The sequence below is a fragment of the Fusarium falciforme genome, chromosome 1 (genome assembly GCF_026873545.1).
Source record: "Fusarium falciforme chromosome 1, complete sequence".
NCBI lineage: Eukaryota > Fungi > Ascomycota > Sordariomycetes > Hypocreales > Nectriaceae > Fusarium > Fusarium falciforme.
The window spans coordinates 4,508,449-4,529,746 of NC_070544.1; the positions used below are offsets into that span (position 1 = coordinate 4,508,449).

The 21,298-nt window shown below is 54.6% G+C and overlaps 7 protein-coding genes and 1 pseudogene across 8 annotated transcripts, besides 1 other annotated feature; 4 read left to right on the forward strand and 4 right to left on the reverse strand.

Moving 5' to 3' along the window:
- Positions 1 to 3,462: 3,462 nt before the first annotated feature.
- NCS54_00127000 (Nfu-N domain-containing protein) lies at positions 3,463 to 4,453 on the reverse strand (the record flags this gene model as incomplete). The annotated part of the gene is made up of 2 exons (XM_053146901.1): positions 3,463 to 3,591; positions 3,653 to 4,453. 2 exons carry the CDS (start codon positions 4,451 to 4,453, stop codon positions 3,463 to 3,465), a joined length of 930 nt encoding a protein of 309 aa, XP_053002876.1.
- Positions 4,454 to 4,902: 449 nt separating this feature from the next.
- On the forward strand, positions 4,903 to 5,668 carry NCS54_00127100 (HIT-type domain-containing protein; the record flags this gene model as incomplete). Its single annotated transcript, XM_053146902.1, has 2 exons — positions 4,903 to 5,093; positions 5,149 to 5,668. The coding sequence occupies 2 exons, from the start codon at positions 4,903 to 4,905 to the stop codon at positions 5,666 to 5,668; spliced, it is 711 nt and encodes a 236-aa protein (XP_053002877.1).
- A 230-nt stretch (positions 5,669 to 5,898) lies between these two features.
- Positions 5,899 to 7,209, reverse strand: NCS54_00127200 (Hypothetical protein; the record flags this gene model as incomplete). Its single annotated transcript, XM_053146903.1, has 1 exon — positions 5,899 to 7,209. The coding sequence occupies one exon, from the start codon at positions 7,207 to 7,209 to the stop codon at positions 5,899 to 5,901; it is 1,311 nt and encodes a 436-aa protein (XP_053002878.1).
- Positions 7,210 to 11,967: 4,758 nt separating this feature from the next.
- On the forward strand, positions 11,968 to 15,134 carry NCS54_00127300 (Hypothetical protein; the record flags this gene model as incomplete). The annotated part of the gene is made up of 5 exons (XM_053146904.1): positions 11,968 to 12,438; positions 12,554 to 12,881; positions 12,938 to 13,147; positions 13,202 to 14,979; positions 15,039 to 15,134. The coding sequence occupies 5 exons, from the start codon at positions 11,968 to 11,970 to the stop codon at positions 15,132 to 15,134; spliced, it is 2,883 nt and encodes a 960-aa protein (XP_053002879.1).
- A 510-nt stretch (positions 15,135 to 15,644) lies between these two features.
- NCS54_00127400 (Hypothetical protein) lies at positions 15,645 to 16,773 on the forward strand (the record flags this gene model as incomplete). Its single annotated transcript, XM_053146905.1, has 3 exons — positions 15,645 to 15,917; positions 15,970 to 16,545; positions 16,594 to 16,773. The coding sequence occupies 3 exons, from the start codon at positions 15,645 to 15,647 to the stop codon at positions 16,771 to 16,773; spliced, it is 1,029 nt and encodes a 342-aa protein (XP_053002880.1).
- An 834-nt stretch (positions 16,774 to 17,607) lies between these two features.
- Positions 17,608 to 17,829, reverse strand: NCS54_00127500 (Hypothetical protein; the record flags this gene model as incomplete). Its single annotated transcript, XM_053146906.1, has 1 exon — positions 17,608 to 17,829. One exon carries the CDS (start codon positions 17,827 to 17,829, stop codon positions 17,608 to 17,610), a length of 222 nt encoding a protein of 73 aa, XP_053002881.1.
- A 705-nt stretch (positions 17,830 to 18,534) lies between these two features.
- Positions 18,535 to 20,231, forward strand: NCS54_00127600 (annotated as a pseudogene). The gene is made up of 2 exons: positions 18,535 to 19,948; positions 20,011 to 20,231.
- Positions 18,535 to 20,231: a sequence feature.
- A 219-nt stretch (positions 20,232 to 20,450) lies between these two features.
- Positions 20,451 to 20,849, reverse strand: NCS54_00127700 (Hypothetical protein; the record flags this gene model as incomplete). Its single annotated transcript, XM_053146907.1, has 2 exons — positions 20,676 to 20,849; positions 20,451 to 20,621 (listed from the first exon to the last, which is right to left on the reverse strand). Exons 1-2 carry the CDS (start codon positions 20,778 to 20,780, stop codon positions 20,451 to 20,453), a joined length of 276 nt encoding a protein of 91 aa, XP_053002882.1. The 5' UTR covers positions 20,781 to 20,849.
- Between the last annotated feature and the right edge of the window lie 449 nt (positions 20,850 to 21,298).

The window sequence follows — 21,298 nt, forward strand, 5'->3', positions numbered from 1 at the left end:
TCCTTCAACGTCCCTCATCTCGTGCCCGTTGCGTACCTCTTGTGTACGGGGGGACGCGACTAGAGTCTGTTAAAGGGGGGGATGGGCGGCTCCTGAAGCTACAGAAGGACACCCACTCACAGCAGGTAGCCGCTTGATGATGGACGTCGACCTCCGGGACACAGCAGGCAAACAAGTCGATTCTTCCAGGCTCAAGGTGGTGGATGCCCTCCCTGTCCTTGCAGGGCTCCGTGCTTGGTGTCGTTACAATGAAAGCGGATTGGACACTCCACACATGCGCTACTCGGAAGAAGCTCATCGACTCCACCAGGACCCCGACCAACCGAACGCCCAGCGTCAGAGCATCCATGGATCACATCAGGTGAATCAGTCGCGGGAAAAGGCGAGGAATCCGGACGGATGCGGAGGGACCAGGCATGGCTGGCATTGCAGCTCGAGGCATGGACTAGGGCTAGGCACATAAGAGCTGGAGCCGGCGACCTCGACTCGAGGACAAGACCCCGCCGCCACTGGGCTCCATGATGATGGCTTTGGTAATGCCTCTCGGCACCCCGGTGAATTCATTGTCATCCGACGCGCAGAAAGGCAACGGCGTCATCGTGTGTTGTAGCTTACCAGACGAACTATGATCGCGTCTCCCGTGACCATGCCATAGGTGGGATAGGCCGGTCAGCGATGCGATCCAAGGGACTCCCTGATCAAGATCACCGCCGCACTCTAGTGCAAGACACAGTTCCCACCTGCTGGAAGCTCTCAGTCAGAGTCCCTCACATCACTTTCCGGAGCTGGCTTGCAATGGATCTGTTCAGTCTCGGTCAGAGGAAATAAAGAGCCGCGATTAACAAAAAGCAATATCCCTGCGTCCCAGGTTCACGCTTCTCTTTCATCATATCATCCAACCCTGCTCCCTACCGAGATCAAAGATGATCCCTGAGTGTCTCGAATGGTCTCGGGGAGCCTTACAACCGTTCGAAACCCTGCTCCAAGTCTTGGCTCCTCTTCGCTGTCTGGGAATGCCAACCCCGGCCTCATTCCCTGTGGGTGTAAATGTGATAAACTTTACTGTGCGCACCAAACCTCAAGGGATGGAAGGAACTTGCCTGTGATGGATCCAGTGGGTGTTGCCCGTCCGTCCACTCCCAGACAGTGACCAACCCTCCAATTTCACACTGTAATTGTATCCCTGGCAAAGGACCTCCCAACATCAAGCTCACCCCCACCAGGAACCGCCGTCTTCTCATTAAAGTATCGACAGGCCTTCAGGCTCTACCGAGCATTGAGTTCTACACGACAGCTCGTTCAGGCCCGTGACTGGTTCACTAATCTCGATGGCAACATCCTCAATTGGCTAAGCAGCGCCAAAGCCTTCTGAGCGTTGAACCGTTTGGAGCAATATGAAGTCCAGGCCATGACAATTCGGCACATGGGAATGGCAGATTCGACACGCCATGTGGCCCGCATTAGCCAAGGCGTCGATCCTCACAGGCCACAACGATCCTCGCTCTCACCAGATGCTGGGGTTACGGTGCAGATTCAATTACCCTGCTCTCCCGCCTGGTGCTGTACAATAGCCTTCCCCGCGACAGCTTCGGCCATTCACCTGCGGCTCCTCGCCCAGTCGACCGTCCCCATGACACAGCTTTGGCGCCTCGACGGCCCCGAGGGTCTCCAGCTCGTCGCGGGCGCTAATGAACCAATTCCCCGCCAGGCGTTTCGGGTGCTGTTCTGTCTGTAAATCGGCAAACTGGATGTGCCTGCCCAACTCGAGAGCATTAGCAAGGCGCAGGTTGCAGGCCAGCGGATGAATGCGACAGGAACATCTCACTCGACCAGACTTGGTTCGAATTAGCGTCAAAGAAACCACCTTGTTCCTCAATGCCAGGGGGCGCCACCAGCTCACAGCATTTGGTCAGTCGGGACGAGAGGAAGAGATTGTTGCAGAACCAGCTGCACCGCGGCTGCAGCACGTCACGCGCCATCATGGCTGGGTTCCTGAAGCTGGGGGTGTTTACTGAGCTAAAGCAGGCAAGATGACGGCACTCGTTCTCCATGACGCCGGTACGCCGGGCACGGCGCACCTTTCGCTGGAGACAGCGCTGTTTCTGACAAGGCCCTTGCCGCTCCCTCCGAGGCCTGATGTTGATTCGGGCCATGATCGGATATATCACATACGTACCCCCTCAACGTCTCAGCCTCCTCGACAATCATTGGGCTTGGGAATTGAAATCAAGTGCCGCCTTGGGGGCCTGCATGTCACTGAAATGCATGCATCCAGAACCCCCCGGAGAATTCATTGACCTGAGTTCACCGTCAGTGCTGTTTGGTTCTAGGCAAGCAAATCACAAAAAAGGCCGGTATTTCCAACTTGTGGGACTTCTTATGAAGCACTAGAGTCTAAAAGCCGAAACCTTGATGTCATGAGAGACGATACGAGGCTATGGGTTCGGATATTTAGCATGCGCAAGGCAAACGGCCATCATCTTCCTGGTCATCACGACAGCCACGACACGGCATGGGATGGGTTGGGATGGGATGGGCGTGGTGGAGGTGTCCCCGCCATGCGATGGATCCATTGGATGTTGCACCTCAAATCCATTGGTTCTGGCGGGGTGCTACCCCGGATTTTCTCCTCATTTCGTGGAGCCTCAGGACGGAAGCAGGCTTGTACCCAAGGGTACCGGTTCAAGGGAGCAGGATGTGCACTATCATCTTGACCATATCCCCCCCGACGCCTGTTCAGGTGGAACAAAGCATCCAACGTTAGTCCGGTACGGCAATGCCCGTGCCAATCTTATTGCGCTTTCAGGACCGGACACGGCAGCGGACGACGATGGCTTTGCACATGCCATCGAAACGTTCCTGGTTATGGAAACATGACATGGATATTTCGGTTACCCAGCACATATGCCGGTGTATCGCGAAGAGCAAATGCTGCCTCATCACGATCGGAACCTTTCAAGTCCAGCACGAGACCTCACAAACCACCAGGTTGGTGGCTGTGCCGCGCTGCAGCCGAGGACATCTGCATCAATGGCAAGCCCGCAGCAAAGCTTGGCGTCGTCGAATTGGAGAATGTCTGAAGGTCGCTCCTTGTTTATCGGGGCATTTAAAGTTCGCACACCCTCTACTCCGAATCCGGCCACGGGACAAAGTCCCGCTACAGTATCCTTGCAGAGGTTTGAGGGGCTAACAAGGCGCCATGAGTGAACGATGACCCAGGTCTACTGTGCTGCAGAGTTGGGCATCTCCGGTCTAGAGAGGAGCAACACCACATGAATGGAGCGCCTATTGATGTCTCATAATCCATCGAGAAAGCCAGTGAGCCCTGATCTACCGATACGTGCGACGGAATGAAATGATGGTACATGGGGGAGGGAACAGGGGCATGAGCATACGTGGGTATCATGAGGTTGTCCCGCCAAACTACTATACAGATACAATGGGTTCATATCATCCGGCTATCTATGCTGCCGAAGCCACCTGTCCCTGTCCCTTTTGCTGCTTCAGCTTTTCCTCGAACTTTTCAAACTCCTTGAGAGCAATCTCCTCCTCTTGATCCAGCACTTGCTTCACGCCCTTGACCTCTTCAATCTAATGTAGCGTATTAGCGGGCCATTACGGCGTGGTATGAAGGAGAGGGAACAAAACTCACATAATGCATTAGCATGCCCTCAATACCGTTCTTGAGGGTAACCGTGCTGGAGTCGCATGTGCGGCATGCGCCTCGCAATCTCAGGTGGACATATCCTTCGTCATCGAAACCCCGGAAGTCAATGTCACCGCCGTCTTCTTGGATGGCTGGTCGGATGCGCGTCTCGAGCAATTCCTTGATCATGCCAACAACCTCGCTGTCATCCTCGTTATATGCCAGACTGTCCTCCTCAGCTTCGGGGTGAGTCTCGCCCTCACGACGCTCAGCGACGTTGACGAGCGTCTCGCCTGATGTAATTGCCTCGGTGATGAGGGCAAAAATCTCGGGTCGGATGTGCGCCCAATTGGCATCGGCAGCCTTGGTCACAGTGATAAAGTCAGCGCCATAAAAGACAGAGGTGACTCCATCAATGTTCATGAGCTTGGCGGCGAGAGGTGAGGGGTGCGGCGGCGAGATGGTCGCTCGGGGGTTGAGGTATTCGATAAAGGGCGTAGATAAGCCCTCGGGGACGACGCGGTGGTTTGGCAGGAACTTGAGGGCGTCGGGGTTCGGCGTGCCCTCGGTCTGGATGAAGATGGTTCGGACGCCGCTGCCGACGCCGGCGAGCCCTGGGGCGGTCGCCGGTCGGGCGCGAAGTTGTACCCGAGGGCGGGAAGAGGATGTAGCGGTAGGAAGCTGGGTTCGGACTGTGCTAAGAGGGCGAGTCCATCGCGGCGCTGCCCGGAAGGTCGTCTCCGTGGCGGACCGGGTGAGGGTAGCCAGTGTCCGTGACACAACTCGGGGAGCTCTTGAAGATGCCATGACGCAATTCCGGAAGCTGGACTAACGATGATGGCAGGGAAAGGGAGTCGAGGAGCGAATTATAGGGGAGCAATCCAAAGTATCAGCAGGAAGGATTCACCAAATGTCTCTGCATTGAGAATGAAGAGAAAAAAAAAAGAGCGGTTTGGTGTTGGCTTGTTCTCGGACTCTCAAGTTTTCGCCGCCGTCCTCGGTCTTGTGTAGCCGTGCAAGCCGTGATAGGCCCAAGCATTAGTAATTGCCGTGCTATGATGCAAGGGCAGGCTGAGGGGGACCCGTTTGCGCACGGACCATACTTTTTCTTTTTCTCCGTTGTTCGAGCGCGGGTCGGAAGCCATGACGCGCGGGGCCGTGAGCCTGGGCTGTCACTTTTTTTTTTCTTCTAATCGCAAAAGTTGATATCACACTTTCAACAGATTTGCTTTGACGTTGAGCGCTCTTTTACGACCATGTCGACCACTCAGCAAGAACCAGATAAGGCTGCGCAGCCTACGAATGAGACTCCCGTGCCGGACATTGGAGCTCAAGATACCGCTGAAGCTACCACGAGCTCTGATGCGACACCGCCCAAGCCTTCACTCTGCGGCGTGTGCAATGTGAACCCGCCCAAGTACAAATGCCCACGATGCTATCTCCCATAGTGAGTCTCCTTCCCTTTCCCTATGCCAATCAATATCAGTTCTAACACATCCAAGTTGCTCCGTTGCTTGCAACAAGGCACATCGCGAGAACCATCCACCCGATCCCGAGCCCGCACCCAAGCCCGAGCAACCCCAACCACAGCAGCAACCCTCAGGACCTCAACAACCATTCGACCCCTCGAACCCCTTCCGCGCTCTCGAATCCTCCGACAAGCTGCGCCAGCTCTTCCAGAAATATCCCCACCTGCCCGACCAGCTTCTTCAGATCCACGCCGCTACCCTCCCACCACCCGAGACCAAGTCTGCCATTCCTGCCTCCCTCCTCAAGGGCCTACCGCCAAAGAAAGAGACCTGGAACCACGATATAGGAATAAAGAATGGCAAGGAGGCTTTGCGCAAGGCCCGCCGGGCCGACGGCGAGGAGGGCGATGCAATTCGCGAGTACTCGGAGCTGATCCTGCATCTCATGAACACCGATAACGATGAAGCCGATGTCGGCAACATACTGAGCCAGCAACTCGCGCAGGAGGATACGAAGCTTATCGAACGCTTAATGGCACAGGAAAAGCGCTGAGCGGGCATCAGCGTTACACGCCGCAGGACCAAAAGGACGACGACATCTCTCCCTCTTTGCATTTCACCTTGAAAGCGCGTGGTTTTAAAATTGCATGAGGCTAAGAAAGGTCTCTTGGTCTGAGTCTGAATAGTTGATGATAATGTTACAATGTGTCCCTGGTTGGTGTCATATTATTCTTCAGGTATAATCCATCTCATATCTCTTCCATTCCCATGCCCATTCACTCGCTAACGTTTGAATCGTCCCAGAAATCCAGCCTTGGGTGATTTTGGTGAGGTTGAAGGCTGAGCCTGAACCTCTGTTTCATTACCAGGAGGATTAAGCTTCTCCTCGTTGTTGGTCTTCTGGTTCACACTGGCCTTGCGCTGCTTGAGACCCGCCCACTTAGAATCTCGTCGAACCTTGACTGGCTGATCGCTCTGCGACCAGTCCACACGGTGCACTTCAGCAGCTCGCTGGGGATTGGCGATATTGGCAAGACTGCTCCTTCGCGAAGGTGCCGCGCTGGTGTTGTCTGATCCACGCCGGTTGGGAGAGTTGGCACCGCCAAACTCGGTCTTGAAGGGCGAAGCTGGGCCAGAGTCGCGCGCAAATGCCGACGAGACGTCTGAGAAGCCCGATGAGCTGGCAGAACCTCGTCTCCCAGAGGTCGGGTTGTTCTGGTAGACGGCCCCGACGGCGGTTGAGTCTCTGCGGAAGGGGACTTGGAGTTGCGAATCGCTTCTTCCCCACATGTTGCCAGTGCTCATCCTTCGGCCTGACTCACCCGCCTTGAAATCATTCCAGAACTGGCCCTGAACAGAGATTCGAGGATTCTTCTGTTGCGAGTTTTCCTCGTCCACCTCGGCAGTACTCTCTAGCCTTGTGCGACCAGTGGGTCCCGATGGCCTACCGCTGCATAGACTCTGTGCTCGTCTGTACTGTCGGTTGTATTCTTGCAGCGACATGGTCCCGTTATTCATGGAGTGAGGCCCGGGGACAGGTCTCATCCCCTTGGGGGAGGGCTGAGCCTTCTGCGCTAGAGGCTCCACGGTAGTTGTTCGAGCAAACTGTTGGGCCGCTACCTGTGGCACATGTCGATAATGGACCTTCTTCTTGGCATCTTCTTCTTCCTGCCGTTCGGTTTCGTCGGTGTAGTTGGAGCCCCTGAAACGGAGGTGGTCAAAGATGCTGCCTCGGCGGGATGGCGCAGCCTGAGTAGGTGTACTCAGTTTGTCGTTCTTCTTGTCCTTATGGGACTTGGGTGCTGTTGATGTCGTGGCTGAAGCCGGCTGCTGTGCCGGAATAGTCCTTGGAGATGGCTCACCCATGTCATTTGCTGACATGGGCACCTGAAGTTGATTTTGTTGCGATGGCTGTCCATCTTGTTCAACAGCCAGGCCGGTGAGCTTCTTGCTCAGCTCATTGGGGTCGAAGGGCTCAATCTGGATGCTCTTTGGCCTGTGCCTGGGCTTACCCGAGGTGTTGGTCTTGCTGGCAAATCTGTTCGTTGGCTCGTCCATCGAAGCACCCGTTGTGTAGAGCATTGTGGTGGTCATGTTGGGCAACTTGGGGGGCCCTCAGAAGAAGTACGAGTGTGAGAACCTGAGGAATGGAATAGCACTGTGACTACAGCGACGGGGGAGGGGCGTTGACCAGACTACCTTGAATGGCGAAGGTAGCTGTGTCGAGAAAGGGTGACTCTGTGTGCTCCTTGTTCTTTGCGATATGAAAGGGCAGTGTGCTGGATATCTTGGGAACAAGTCCTTGGGGTCAAGGGGAAGTCTGGCATCATAAATGGATTCCGGATTCGCCTGGGAGGCGAGATTTTCCTGTGGTCACGACTATGCTTCCTTGGCAAAGCATCAAAAAGCCTTTCGGGCCTGGCCCGCAGGGGGAAAGTCTGAAATCGGCTGGTGGTCCATGATGAGACGGCGTCGATCCGCAACAGAGCCACGGCGCAACTGGCTCGTGCCCCGACGGCAATGTGTGGGGCGGTCCGGCCGGAGGTTATTCTGGCATGGCAGCGTGTAGCCATGATGCCCGTGGGCACCGTCTGGGGTCCCTGATCGCCGTGGGCGGGCAGTTCTCTCTGGGGCAGCCTGTCGAACAATGGGCCCAGCTGCTTGGAGAAGATGCTTTTAGTCAGGGTTCTGTGGGACGAAATATGGCGATGTCTCACATTGCTCAAGTCTCCAAATGCGGACACACGGGATCCCAGCATCGTTGAACAGCGTTACGGGAACACGGATGAGGCACCCGAGGAGTTGTCTCCAACCAGAGCTACGGCAAGATATTGTAGTCAAGCCCCCACTGCAACAACGTTTGCATCGCTCAAGGTCGGCCGAGTCAACCGGGTGTGCAAGGGTGTCGGAACAATGAGGTGGGTGTGGGCCGGCTCGCCAACAGCTGAGCGTGGCTCATCGGGCATGGTGTTGTTGTTGTCGATATGTAAATGAAATTCCAGTCTCGGGGCCAGAACTGAGATGACCGGAACTTGTCCAATCACAACCAGCGGCCATCGTTCTGATGCCCATGGAGGCATCACTTCAGCGGAATTCCATTCTTTAATGTGCTCTCCTAAGAAACAATGCAGTCACTTAGCTCTCGCTCGAACAATACCGTTTGCCCTCGGGCTCACATCGTTCTCGCATGTCGACACCGAAAGAGTGATGATTAATCTTAATCCCCAAGATCCGTAGTTAAATACGCAAACTATTGTTTCAGAAGCTGACCATGATGTAACGCATGTAATTTTGCCCATTAAGATAAAGGATCGCCGAATACATGCTTGATCGCGAGTCTATCCCTAGGCTGGCACGTATCGACTCTTGCGGGCAAGTTCGTGCCGCCAGGACGTGATTTAAGTTGCCCGACCCCGAATCGGCGGCGCCACAGCTCGCGGGAGGGCTCCATGACACTGACAGAACTCACATAGCGGCTCGTGCGTTGCCGGTTTGGGAGCATCAGCTTTGGCGCTTGGGAATGTGCCAAGCCACATATTGCTGACGACCTCGAGTCGTAGTAGGCACAGACGGGGAACGCCTCCAGGAACTCGGGGATAGCGCCGGCGTTGAACATGATTTGTGGGAGGATTCGTGCCATTGGCGTAAAGTCTCTCGATGCGAGATATTTGCCTTCGACCGAGCAAATCAGGAACCAGGGGAACATTTGCCCAACATGTGCAATTTCTGGCAAGGGGCAAAGGGGCAACTGCCCTCGGCGTTGTCAAGTGACAGTGAACCCTCGTGGCTGTAGAAAACGGGCGTTATCTTGATGGTTATGCCGGAGAACGGCCTTGGTGTGAATGCCTGGCAACCGGATGATGATAATTTTGACATTGTCCAGACGCCTACGTATGTCTACTACGTAGTATGCTGTCCCGTACTCAAGAGGCAAGGTAGCCCTCAGTCGTTTGCCGTCCAGGCTTTGGAAGGCCTACGAAGTTAGTGCTGTAGCCTCAAGCAAAGCTCCTAAGCATTGTTGGTTAAACTCTGTTGAGGTTGAAGCCTTGAAGCTCGCCGGGGCGGACCCTAACTCCTGAATCGCACACGTGTGCTTATCGCACAATCTGGGAACTTCATGCGGGAGAGGCGGTCGACGCTCCATCTCGAGGATAGCTCAACACAAGAGTCAGTGTATCACAACGTCGCTGGGAACCCACCAAGGGATACGGAAACGGAAGAGCGCTAATGAAGCATATCGTGGACAAGCAGGGCACCAGGGGACGATCGTAGATGAGAGTCGCCACGATAGCTGGACTGAAAACTTTGAGAAAGCCAGGCCGAGTTATCCGGTATTTCATGTTGCCATCTGAGCGGTTTGGCGGATCTGAATCACGGCAGTTGGCAGAGATCGCGGGACGGAGGAAGAGAGGTTATCGAGTGCCCCTGGAACCAAGGGACCAAAAGATGAGAGTGGTCCAGACGCGCAGAGGACCCTCGATTGTGAAGGGCAAGACTGTTCCAGACAAGCCAAAAAGCCGATAAAGAGAGGCAGAAGTCGAGCCCTGCGTCGATCAGCTGAGCGTTTGGGGGTCTCGATCATCGTCCTCAAGCCACTAGCATGTCAAACTTGACATATTGATAGTCCAGACGCTGTGAGCTCCCTGGGAATCAAGCGCCGCATCTCATCTATCAACCGCCCTGTTGGACAGCGTTTCGGGCCCGGAAAGACTGCACTCAGAGGTGGTGCGCCTCGGCCCGCTAACCGTCACTCAGGAATCGTGGAAGTTTCGTAAGAGGTGAACAAAGGAAGGCAGTTGGGGACCTGCAGACTGTCGTGCGCGCAACCCCTCGATCGGGTTCGGGGGACTGGCGACAGGGTTCTTGTTAGTTGCGGGCGATGCCCACGTGTTACCGGGAATGGACTCGGGCAAAGCGTTATGCGCATCTTGAGTTTTGGGTCGTGCGGGACAGAAGGTTCAGAGGGCATCATGGCACTTCTTTGGTGTCTCCCCCAAAGGGTTTGCTGGAACGAGCGTCCTGCCAGGGAGCTTGGATCTCTTTGTCGTCATCATCCCGAGCTGCCGAGGATGAGCTGCTTACTCCTTAAGGAAGAGCTAAACCAGGGCCAGCCATTGCTTGACGGTTGAGCTTACAACAAGAGAACAAAGTGTCGAAGACAAATAAAAGAGGGGACCTGCCTGTCTCATGGGTAGAAGAGGGATAGTTACCCAGCTGAAATGGATCCTGGTGTTTGTCAAAGAAGTCGGGATGGAGCCATCCATGACATCCCCGTGATCTTTGGTGGTGCAAGTGCAAGCGAGAGTGGGGGACGAGGTAGGGGTGTACGAGCGGTTGCCATGTGAAAGCCATGCGTGGGCGCACTGCACACCTGGTGGTGCCATGTATCCGCCTATCGTGATGTAGATTACCTACTGTTCCCAACTATCGATTTCTTGAACCAGGGCAAGGAGCACCAAGGTCCCTCCTGCCCCTGTTGGCGATGCGTGCTCCAGCCAATGGGTACGAGAGCGCCAACGCAGCACCTGGGATTGGATCCGACTGTGATGGGCAGACAGGCTGGAACCAGAGGATTGGAGCTTGTGACAGAGATGGAGGATAAACGAATAAACGCAGCTGACAATGAGATGCAATAAGGAGAGGACGACCTGTGATTCTCAAGCTGTAATTTCAACCCTGTCAGGTTGGGTAACTGTTGATCTTAACATCCAAATTAAACCAGCCCTCGAAGCAACGCCGAGCAGGACGACGCTTTGAACCCAACTTCCTTAACTGGAAACAACCTGACCCCCCCAACGTCAACGTAAACGTCCCGTCGGCGCCGGCCCAGGCAGGTCCCCCTCCCCAAAAACGTTGACCGTCCCGATTCCGCGGCTCTCTTCCCCTCTTCGTGCCATCTTGCGCAATAAACTTGCCAGCGTCGAGCTTGATGCTTTGAGCTTCATTCCTCAGAGGCGCGTACCTGGAATCACCAGCCGAAGCCCTTCGGACCAAGGTATCCGCTCCCGCACCCTGACCGCGCCGCCGGGCCCCCCATTGCAGCGCATCGCAGCGCCCATCGCCTCCTGAATCTGACGACCCGACCCTGAGCCGCCTGCCCCTCAGACGTGCAGCAAACCCACGGCGCGACAACAAAACATAACCTTTGCATCGCCTGTACACATAGGTAGTACCTTACGTACGTACGACTCCCGCGCCTGCAGACGGGATGCACGCCCGTTGTACAAGCGCCTTTGCCCGCGTTGAGCGCGGCCGGGCTAACACCAAGCCTCAGCAACAGGTTTCAAGTTCAAGACCTCTCTCTTGAGGTTGTCAAGGCCCTGAGCCTCGGGTCTTACCCAGCTCTGGCGCTGAGCGCGCATATCGGCAGCAGCAGTCGTTGTGCTACCCACCTATTTTGAGCTTTCAGGCCCATCTGCCTGCCCACCGTTGCTGCGTGAGACATACTGCCCGTTGTTTCTTTTGTTGCTGGTTGCACAAGCATCGCGGCTAGGAGAGCGCTTCTACCCTCGCAAGAGTCTGCGCGTCCTCCCTCCATCTGGCTGGACTCGCCTACTGTGCCTGTATCCATCCCTACCTCACAGTGCAAGCCTTGTCAGTAACTCGTCTCCCTCCTTGTTTGTTAGCCTTTTGCCCTAGTGTCTTCTCTCGTTATTCCCCCAACTTCCATTTCTTGTCCCGCTGCTGGCTTTGCTTCTTCATTCTCTCCTTTCCCCTCTACGACAATTTTTAGCCACTAGCTCTCCACGAGTTCTCCCTCCCCGCAGACGCCACGGGTTCGGTCCTCTCCACCTGTTGGCATCCATCCTATGTTCCTCTTCACCACCTGGCCCAGTCGCTGAAGCTGCGACCATGCGACCCGATCATGCTGGTTCACGATATACTCACCCGACTTCAGGCATTGCCGCCACCTCGCCCTCCTCTCATCCGTACCCCGTAGCCAGCCCGGCCGACTCCTACCCGACCGCCGAAAGCGACTCCGACCCTTCGCCATTAGGTACCAACCATCGGGACTCGGTCGGTTCAATTGTCGACGACCCCTTCTTCCAGACATACGATCCAGCAGTCAATGCCGCTGCCGCCTCGGACGGCGACTCCGACTCGGGCGGGAGCTCTATCTACCAGTCGCTAGACGACGAGGACTACGAACACCAGTTTCACCCAACGGCCAAAGCCGGCGCTGGTAACACAGCCAACCCTGCCAATTCTACCGGCGGCGGTGAGGACAGTAATTTCGTTCCCGACAGCGATGACAACGACCCAAGCCAGCACTGGCCGCCTCCTCGTCGAGAGTCTCTGACCGCCACACCTTCGTCGTACTGGGTATGTTACATCTCCAACATGCGCCCCACCTGCCTTTCGCGGGGCAGGGGTTCAACTTGATCGAATCGAGAATGTTTGGATATCCGGGGACTGACCATGATCTGGTGCTCTGTAGTCGCAATCACCCACAGCCATGGAAGCCGGCTTCAACATTGCCATCATCGGTTCCACCGGTGTTGGCAAATCCTCCTTTGTCCAGCGCGTCCTAGGCTTATCCCGACCACCCATCTCCAATGCCTCTAGTGTTCGCATATTGGTCGACAATATCTCCCACGTCATAACCCTACTTGAGCTGGATCTAGAGTATTTCGAGCTAAATCCCAGCCAACCTATACAATGGCCAAAGCAAATTAACGGGCATATTGTACCTCGCGTCGACGCCGCCCTTATACTATACGATGTTACGAATCATGAGTCTGTTCGAGAACTGCCACAGACACTGGGTATGACACATACGCTCCCACATTCCCATAAAGAACTCTGGCTAAACAACCCCTAGCGGCTCTCACTAATTCTGGTCTGCCGGCCAGCTTGGTGGCCTGCAAATGCGAGACGCCGGAGGCAGAGTGGCAAGTCAACGCAGAGGCCATGGCAAACCATCAACTCTTTAAATCCTGCGTTTCTACATACAAGATCGCATCAGATAACTATGATGTTGCGAGAACATGCCTGCACACCATTCTGAGGGCTGCTATAGCACATCGAAGGGGTACGCGCGAAATCGATCGAGTATACGACAGACATGTTCTAATAATGGATACAGAAGAAAACGGTGAAACAGTATCACGCCGAAGAGCTCAGTCTGCTGCCAACTTGGAGGCTCCAGATGTCAGCACTGGACGCCCAATCAGCCAGCACAGCAAGCACAGCAGAGCAAGCTCCGACTTTTCCCTGCTCAAGGGATTCTCAAACCCCCCTGTTAGCGACGGTTACCGGGCACAGGCCTCTCGCAGCCCAAGAGCTGGCCAGCAGGGGACCAGCCCAAACCCGGGCTCCGCACGCGAATTAGGAGACCCGGGTCAGGCGCAAACAGTTGGCAACATGCTTAGGACTCCGGGCATACGACTGGACAGGCCCAATACGGATTCGTTCTTGGATGTTGAGGAGTCGGACGCTGAATCATATCGCTACTCGGACGACATTCCTATACTGCAACGAGCAGACGACAATATTCTTGAAAAGCAAGCCAAGATGGCGGGCGTCACATTTGACGAATTGGTCGATCGACTTCTCGCTCCTAGGCTGTCGAGAGCAGACAGTAACTTCTCGGATGTCTTCCTTTGTCTATATCGCAAGTTTGCTGCCCCCGGCGAACTCTTTTCTGCCATTTTAACCCGACTCGACAAGGTCAGGGACGACAAGACTGCGCATTATCTCTCCAAGACGGCGACACAGCTGCGCATCATTGAAGTCGTAGCCAAGTGGGTATCATCATATCCCGGCGACTTTGCACGACCACAGACGAGGCGGAATCTTGAGGAGTTTATCAGACATCTTTCCACGGAGCCGATTTTCTCAGTCGCTGCACAACACATGCGGCGTAATCTTCAGTTCAACGTGGTGGAAGATGACGACACGGGTTGGGCAAACTCTGATGAGACTAGCGACAAACTTGCGAGCGAGATCTTATCCAAGGAGATGTCTGAGCTGTCATCAGGTGTCAGCGTGCTGACAGTGGAATCCGACATGGACGGAAGACCGTCAGGAAGCTCCGAGGTCTCCCTGGCCACGGGTGGCAGCAGTGCCGGGAGCCAGGTGCACTTTCACACGTATGACGATTATGAAAGGGCGGCAGCCGTCCTGGAACCTACGGACACCTTGCCGATGAACAAGTTCCGGTATCACATATTTATGGATATTCCGGATGACGATGTCGCAGATGAGCTGACCAGGATTGACTGGATCATGTTCTCGTCGATTCGGATTCGTGATTTTGTGCGTCATGTCAGCTTGTCAACGGCGCAGAAGGAGAAATGCAAGAGCTTGAGGAACGTCAACCGGATGATTGGCCACTTCAACCACATTGCCAAATGGGTTGCCAACATGATTCTGCTGCGAGACAAGGCTAAGCACCGAGCGCAGATACTGGAGAAGTTTATGAACATTGCACTCAAACTACGCCAGTTGAATAATTACAACGGACTGGCAGCTGTCCTAGCCGGAGTTAACGGCACAGCTATTCATCGATTAACCCAAACGAGATCGTTGGTGCCGCCAGAGGTACAGAAGCGATTTGCGCGGTTGGGAATATTGATGGGGACTCAGAAGAGTCATTTTGCATATCGACTGGCGTGGGAGAACTCGCCCCTTCCACGCATCCCCTTCATCCCTCTCCACCGGCGCGATCTGGTGTCGGCAGAGGAAGGGAGCAAGACTTTTGTGGGCAGTGAGGGAGACCGAATCAACTGGAAGAAGTTTGAGGTGCTCGGAGAGGTGCTACTCCCGATCATGAAGAGCCAGGGCACATCGTACCCAAATCTATCCAAGCATGATACAGCGAGGGAACTGATTCTGGGTTGCCGGATGCCAACAGATGAGGAGGTGAGACGACCTTGTTTAATGCTGTTGTACTACAATGGATCGCTAACCGAGCCAAACAGGATATCTACCAGCGAAGTGTACAGGTGGAGAGCACCTCTGGAGGGATTGCCGAGCCGGCCAAGAAGAAGTCCGGGTTTCCCTGGTTTGCGAAATAATCTGCCTGTCTCATGTTGGATTGTTGATCGCGAGGAGTTACTGGAGCATGTACGTATGTCATCAACGGGTGCTATTATGGGAGGCGCAATCTACTATAGACTTGTGGGACTTGACGACTCTGGTTCACGGCCAACGACATGCATGCCTTTTGGAGGATTTGATATTAGAATTGTCGACTATGAGCTATCATGCGTAGGATTGCCTAGGTATTCATTGTTTACAGAGTCGGTTAATTGGCTGCAAACCGCTGCATACTACCTATCTACCTACGTACCACTAGTGCTCAATGTCCACCAACGGCACCCACACCTACCTAGACGAATAACTTATTTTGAGGAAGGAAAGGTGCACTTTCCTCCCTACGCAATAAACCACCACCTTCCAAATTACGATATCGAATCCAGATGCCCAGCTCTCACGTGTCCTTTTCGTCTGTCTCCCTCCAACCTCCGATTTAAAATGTCTTCGCCTCAAACTTTCAGCCATGTCGAAGTTCTCTATTAACAGCAATGACCCCCGCGCTCGCATTACCAAGTCTTCGAGTACACGCAAAGCAAGCGAACCTAGAACTCACAGCAACGCCATCGCTTTGTGTCGACTTGCCCAACGACTTGCCCCCAGTTACGACCATCGATGAGCTTGCAGCGGTGGTGAAGAGCTCCCATATCTGGATTGCTCGAACGGGTACCTGCTGCATCGAGATATCCATTGCCGTCAATGGCCGCCCGATACTTGAGAATGAACGCCTTCAGAAGACGATTGATCTAATCCAGCATTGCTCAGTATGCTTTTCATCATGCACCACCGCCCCCATAGGCTTATCTTGCTTGCTAGGTTTGGAATCGTTTGGGGCTCCAGCTTGAGCACAACAAGGACTCGGTAGCCACACTTCCGGGCCTCTTGTCTTTCTCAGTCCAGCATCCGGACCTTCTATCAGCCCTGATAGCCCCTCGGACGGCACGAACATCGCCCTTTCGGACATTAATACTTCCAATCAGCATTTCAACACCTACAGATAACCACGACCTGGACAAGAAGCCGAGAAAGAGGCGTCGGAACACCGGTAAACTAAAAGGAAGAGGCTGTCAAGAAACTACCGAGTCGAATGATCTACTAGCTACACTCGAGGTAGACGACCAACGAGCCATCGAGAACTTTATGTCCAGCCTCAACTTTCCACCCAACAAGAACAAGAGGAAGAAGCATACAACATGCAGAGACAGAGATGATGAGCTTGCTTTCTTGAAAGTACTGGAGACCCTGCGGTCCTTATCCTTGGTGGAGATTCTGCTAGAGCAACTGATGTTAGCCCCGGTGAAGAAGTATAGGGGCTACCAGGTCTGGGGCGGTTCTTCAGCACACTGCCTCACAAACTTGGCACCAGGTGTCTTTCATATGCCCTATCTCAGCGTAAGCTCAACAGGAAGCGTACGGCCCAGCATGCTGACAAGACAATAGAAGATATCGGATCGTGCTCAGCTACTACCGGTTATTGCTACATGCTTAGCACGGATGAAGAATGCCGAGTCACCAGCACTGAGACAGAAGGTGGCAGATTTGAAACGTGATGACACCGATTCCAGAAACCCATACAGTGAGTGGGAAGACACTGTGCAAGTGATCGAGAAGCGAGCATAGGATGTTCTTTTGGCAACCACTGAAGTGCCCTCGGCAATGGAAAGGAAGCAGGCCAAGAAATCAGCACGACCAGTGCTAAGTTCACGGGAGACCACTCAGGGGCGGCTGACCCCCATGCTGTCAAAAAGGAGCATGGGAGAGGCACACGCCAATACTGAGGCAGAGAGAGAAGGCCAGGAGCATCCAACACTGAGTGTGAATTGGGAGGTAATACACAATTCACCAGGCTTGGTAAAGAGCGCGAATTCCAGTTATGGATGCGGGAGTTCAAGTCTAGCGGCTGTGGAGTTTCGCAACGAGCCATGGGCTAAAATGCAGGGCTATCCGGCGTCCTCGACGCTGCCGGGGTGGACTAAGAGTAGCTATGGCATGGGAGGACAAGTTGCTGAGGTGCCGCTCATGCACGATTGTGGTTCTGCGGTGTCAGCGGAGCAGATGCCTCCAGGCACGGAGGTGGTGGTAGCAGAAAACACATTCTACGACTCTGGGAACTTCCACACTGCCGATCATTGGGTTTTTTGTAACGAAGGGATTTAGACTGGGTGGCGAAGACTTTCAGGCGTCAAATCAACGAGACGACATGTGGGATGGACGAAATTGGCGGAGTGATTTGAGCTTGAGGTAAGAGAATAGATACTCTATAGAGGCGAATTAATAAAGCTAGATGAAAGCCTGTGGTAGAGGCGCGCCGAGATGGTGGTGAAATGAGGTGTCGTCGAGACGGAGAAATAAGTGTCGAATGAGCCGAGTGACATCCTTTCCAAGCACGAGGGCCTGTCGTGAGGTGACAAGATGTCGATATGATGCAGTTGCGATATGGCATATATGGTTGTCTCATTTCTTCCTTGCGGCAGCCTTCTTGTCCTTCTTGTCCTGCTTGGCCTTGCGCTGCTCGGGCTTCATGGTGGCGTAGTGGATATACCAAATGAGGACACACTGGAGGATAACGGCGACGAGGACGACGAGGAGGATGGTGAAGAGGATCGGTTGATCGTTGAGGACAGCGACAGCCTCGTCCGTAGCACCGATGGCGGAGAACCAGTCGAATTGACCCATTGGGGCTGTTGTGTTGTTGTTGCTGCTGCGATACGCGCGTGGTTGATTTGAGCTTGACTCAAGGGTGTCGCGGAATTATGTACAGAGAGAGTTGTTTCTGTCGTGCGCCAGTCACGAACAAGAAGAGAATAGTTGGCAGTGAATAAAGTGAATATTGTGGAAAGGAACGGAATGAGTATAGCTACAGGAGAAGGAAGAGGGAGAGAGAGAGAAGCACTCAAGAGTGGGAGGGAAATCACGTCGCGATTGTCGAAACGGCGCAGGCGTCACATTTGGTTCAATGAATGGCCCACAGCAAGTGGTGAGGGCGGTGGAAAGACCCCTAACGCTTGGCTTTTGGCCCCTGGAGCCACACTGAGACGTTTCACACTTGCGGCAGAGTCGACTGATGTTAGGGTGGGTTGTGATTGGTTGGATGAAATGGACAACAATTGGTGGTAATTGGGTTAAAAAGATGTTTAAAGACGTTATTCAAAGAATTCAATCATCAAGGGCCTTGTTTCGTTGAATTGAGGCAGGTAGTTGAAGTTGGGATGAAGTTGATTTTGAATACCCACGTGACTCTTCTCGTGATCGCCATGGCCCTTTGACGGGGATGGATGACCTGAGGATTGGCCAGTGCTGATTGGCCCCTACAGCCGCGAGACGCTAGCCCACTTGAGGGGAACTCTCAATTGAGTATTCCTGGGTCCAAAAAAATCCTCGAGCTCGTGTGAGGGAAAGACAGCGCTCAACACGGCCGATACGGAGCGTCCTCTCGCCGCCTCGAAGCTCCCCAATTCGACGAATTTAATAAGACGATACCCTCTGGAACCTCGGCCTGCCCGCCGACTCCTGCCGGCCATGAGCGTCGCACGACCGGCGCGCACCCTCCTCGGCAGGTGCCTCGCCTCGTCCCGAACAACCACCACCGCCCTCCCCGCCATCCCATGCCACCAGTTCCATAGCTCTGCTCCCCGCTCGAAGCGGAGGTCAAGGTTCCGCAATGTCACGGCGGAGGAGCTGGGACTGCTCAGCAAGCCCGAGAAGATGGACCAGTACAAGAAGGAGCACTTTGCCGAGTACACGCCCGAGGAGAAGGACCTGCTCAAGGGCCACTACTCCAAGCAGCAGGTGGAGGCCATCGAGGCTGGCGAGAAGGCCGTCGACGCCGAGGACATGGTCATCCAGGGCCGGTTACGTGACGACCCCTACAAGCCCGAGTACATCGAGGACTACACCGTGCTCGACCCCCGCTACGACCTCAAGCCCGAGATCGAGGGCACCCCGAGGGAGGTGCAGTGGCCCAGCACCAGCGAGTGGATCGATAACTACGGCCAGAAGATGAGGAGCATCACCGACAAGAAGACGAGCGACCAGCTCACCCGGGCCATGGTCCGGGCGCTGCGGCGCGTCAAGGAGAGCCAGGGCGAGGACCTGATAGACCTGACCGAGGCGGAGCTCCAGGACATGGAGAGGGATCCAGAGCTGGCCAAGCGCTACATCATCGAGGAGGACGGCCCCGAGCCCGACGCCAACTCAAAGGGTCCCGAGTTTATGACACGCGCTCAGGCCATGAAGGCCGATGAGGCTGTCGACGAGGCCTGGAAGCAGGAGCTCGACAAGATCGTCGGCTTCGGCAGCCAGGGTGAGGTTGAGCCCTCGAGCATTGAGCTCATCGAGGACGGACCTGCGGGTATCGACCGGGCCCACTCGGCCGAGGCCGCCGACCTAGGCAAGGTTCCCGGCGTTCACGGCCTGTACAAGCACGCCGTCGACCCCGAGGATCAAGGCCAGGACGACTCGGGCAAGTACCAGGAGATCAAGCGGCTGACGGGCATGAGCCTGAAAGAGATTCGCTCGCTGCTCACAAAGGGTCTCGTCACCCGCTGGGTCGCCAACCAGACCCGTCTGGGCAAGGTCCGCAGCACCTCGGTCGTGGCCATTGCCGGCAACGGCAACGGCCGTCTGGGTCTCGGCATGGCAAAGTCCACCGAGCCCGGTGTCGCTGAGGAGACGGCGCAGATGTTGGCCATCCGCAACATGAAGCCCATCCGCCGGTACGAGAACCGCACCATTTACGGCAACGTCTCGGCCAAGGTGTCGGGCACCGTTGTTGAGCTGATGGCCCGACCTCCAGGTATGTCCTCTTTCAACGCTTCCTTCTAGTGACGCATGTTTGGCTAACAGAACTTCTCCTAGGCTTCGGACTCCGCGTCCCCCACCGCATCTTCGAAATGTGCCGAGCGGCGGGCATCCACGACATGGCTGCGCGCATGCCGCGGTCCAAGAACCCCATGAACTCGGTCAAGGCGGCGTACCAGGCGCTGACGAACCAGCCTGACCCGGAGCAGATCGCCATCGGCCGGGGCAAGAAGCTGGTGGACGTGCGGAAGGTGTACTATGGCGGAGCTGTATATTAAAACCCACCCATGAAACAACCGTGTATCACCATTTAAAAAAGACGACCTTTGTATCTGTAGCCTGTAATGGAGAGGGATATGTGCCAAATCTCAATGGTGGTGCAACATTGACGCGGTTATGACTCTTTTGTTGTATTTTATGAATGTCGGTTCTTGGTCGTCGTGGCTGGGTATCAATCCTACTCTCTTCATCTCCTCCGCCAAAATCATGCCCTCTTTTTACTGCGCCGTCGAGCCATCACCCCAGTCAATCTCTTGCTGTAGAACTATGCTGTACACGCTAGCTTTGAGGAGGGTAAACGCCAGGCTCGTCTTGCGCTCGAGTTCGCGCAGGCTATCGAGGATCTCGGTGCTAGGGTTGGATGCAAGGTGTTCGAGGATAGTAGCCAGCTGTTGAAAGAGCATCAGTTGCTGTTGGTCTCGTGGAGGGGCACAGTATCAGACCTTGTTCATGTTGTCGGCTAGACGCTCGTACTCATCCAGGACCTCCTGCTCGAGTGGCGTGAGCTCTGGCGGGGAGAGAATCCCGCTGGGTGCACCCTGCTCCATGATGAGTCTCCCCGAGTCGGTGCACGTCGTAGGAGGGACAGATTGGGTGTTTAGTGGGTGTTTAGTGGGTGTTGTTTGGGTATAAGTCGTGATGGCGGAGGACGCGACGTCAAAAACATGGAGGGGTTCTGATAAGATAAGGGACATCTCTAGTGGGGCTGCATTGTTTACTTGAACAAAGGATCACTTTAACAACTTGAAGCCACTTGACGAGTAAGGAATCCAGAAGGAATGGATGAAAAAGGCAAAAGGCGTTAGTTAGGATTGTATAGCTTCATTTGGTATCAGATGGAAACTACAAGTCAATGACTAGAGAGACCAATTGGTTCAGGAGAACCCATTCCCTCTCCTGTCCCTTGACTCTCCACCCAGCAACCAGACTTCACAACACCATGGCCAGAGCAGAACATCTCAAGAGTCGAGTTGAATTCATACATTTCTTTTAACCGTAACCTATCAAAGAAATATGACTAACGATGCTAAACGAAACCATCATTCCAAAGCCATAAACGACCATA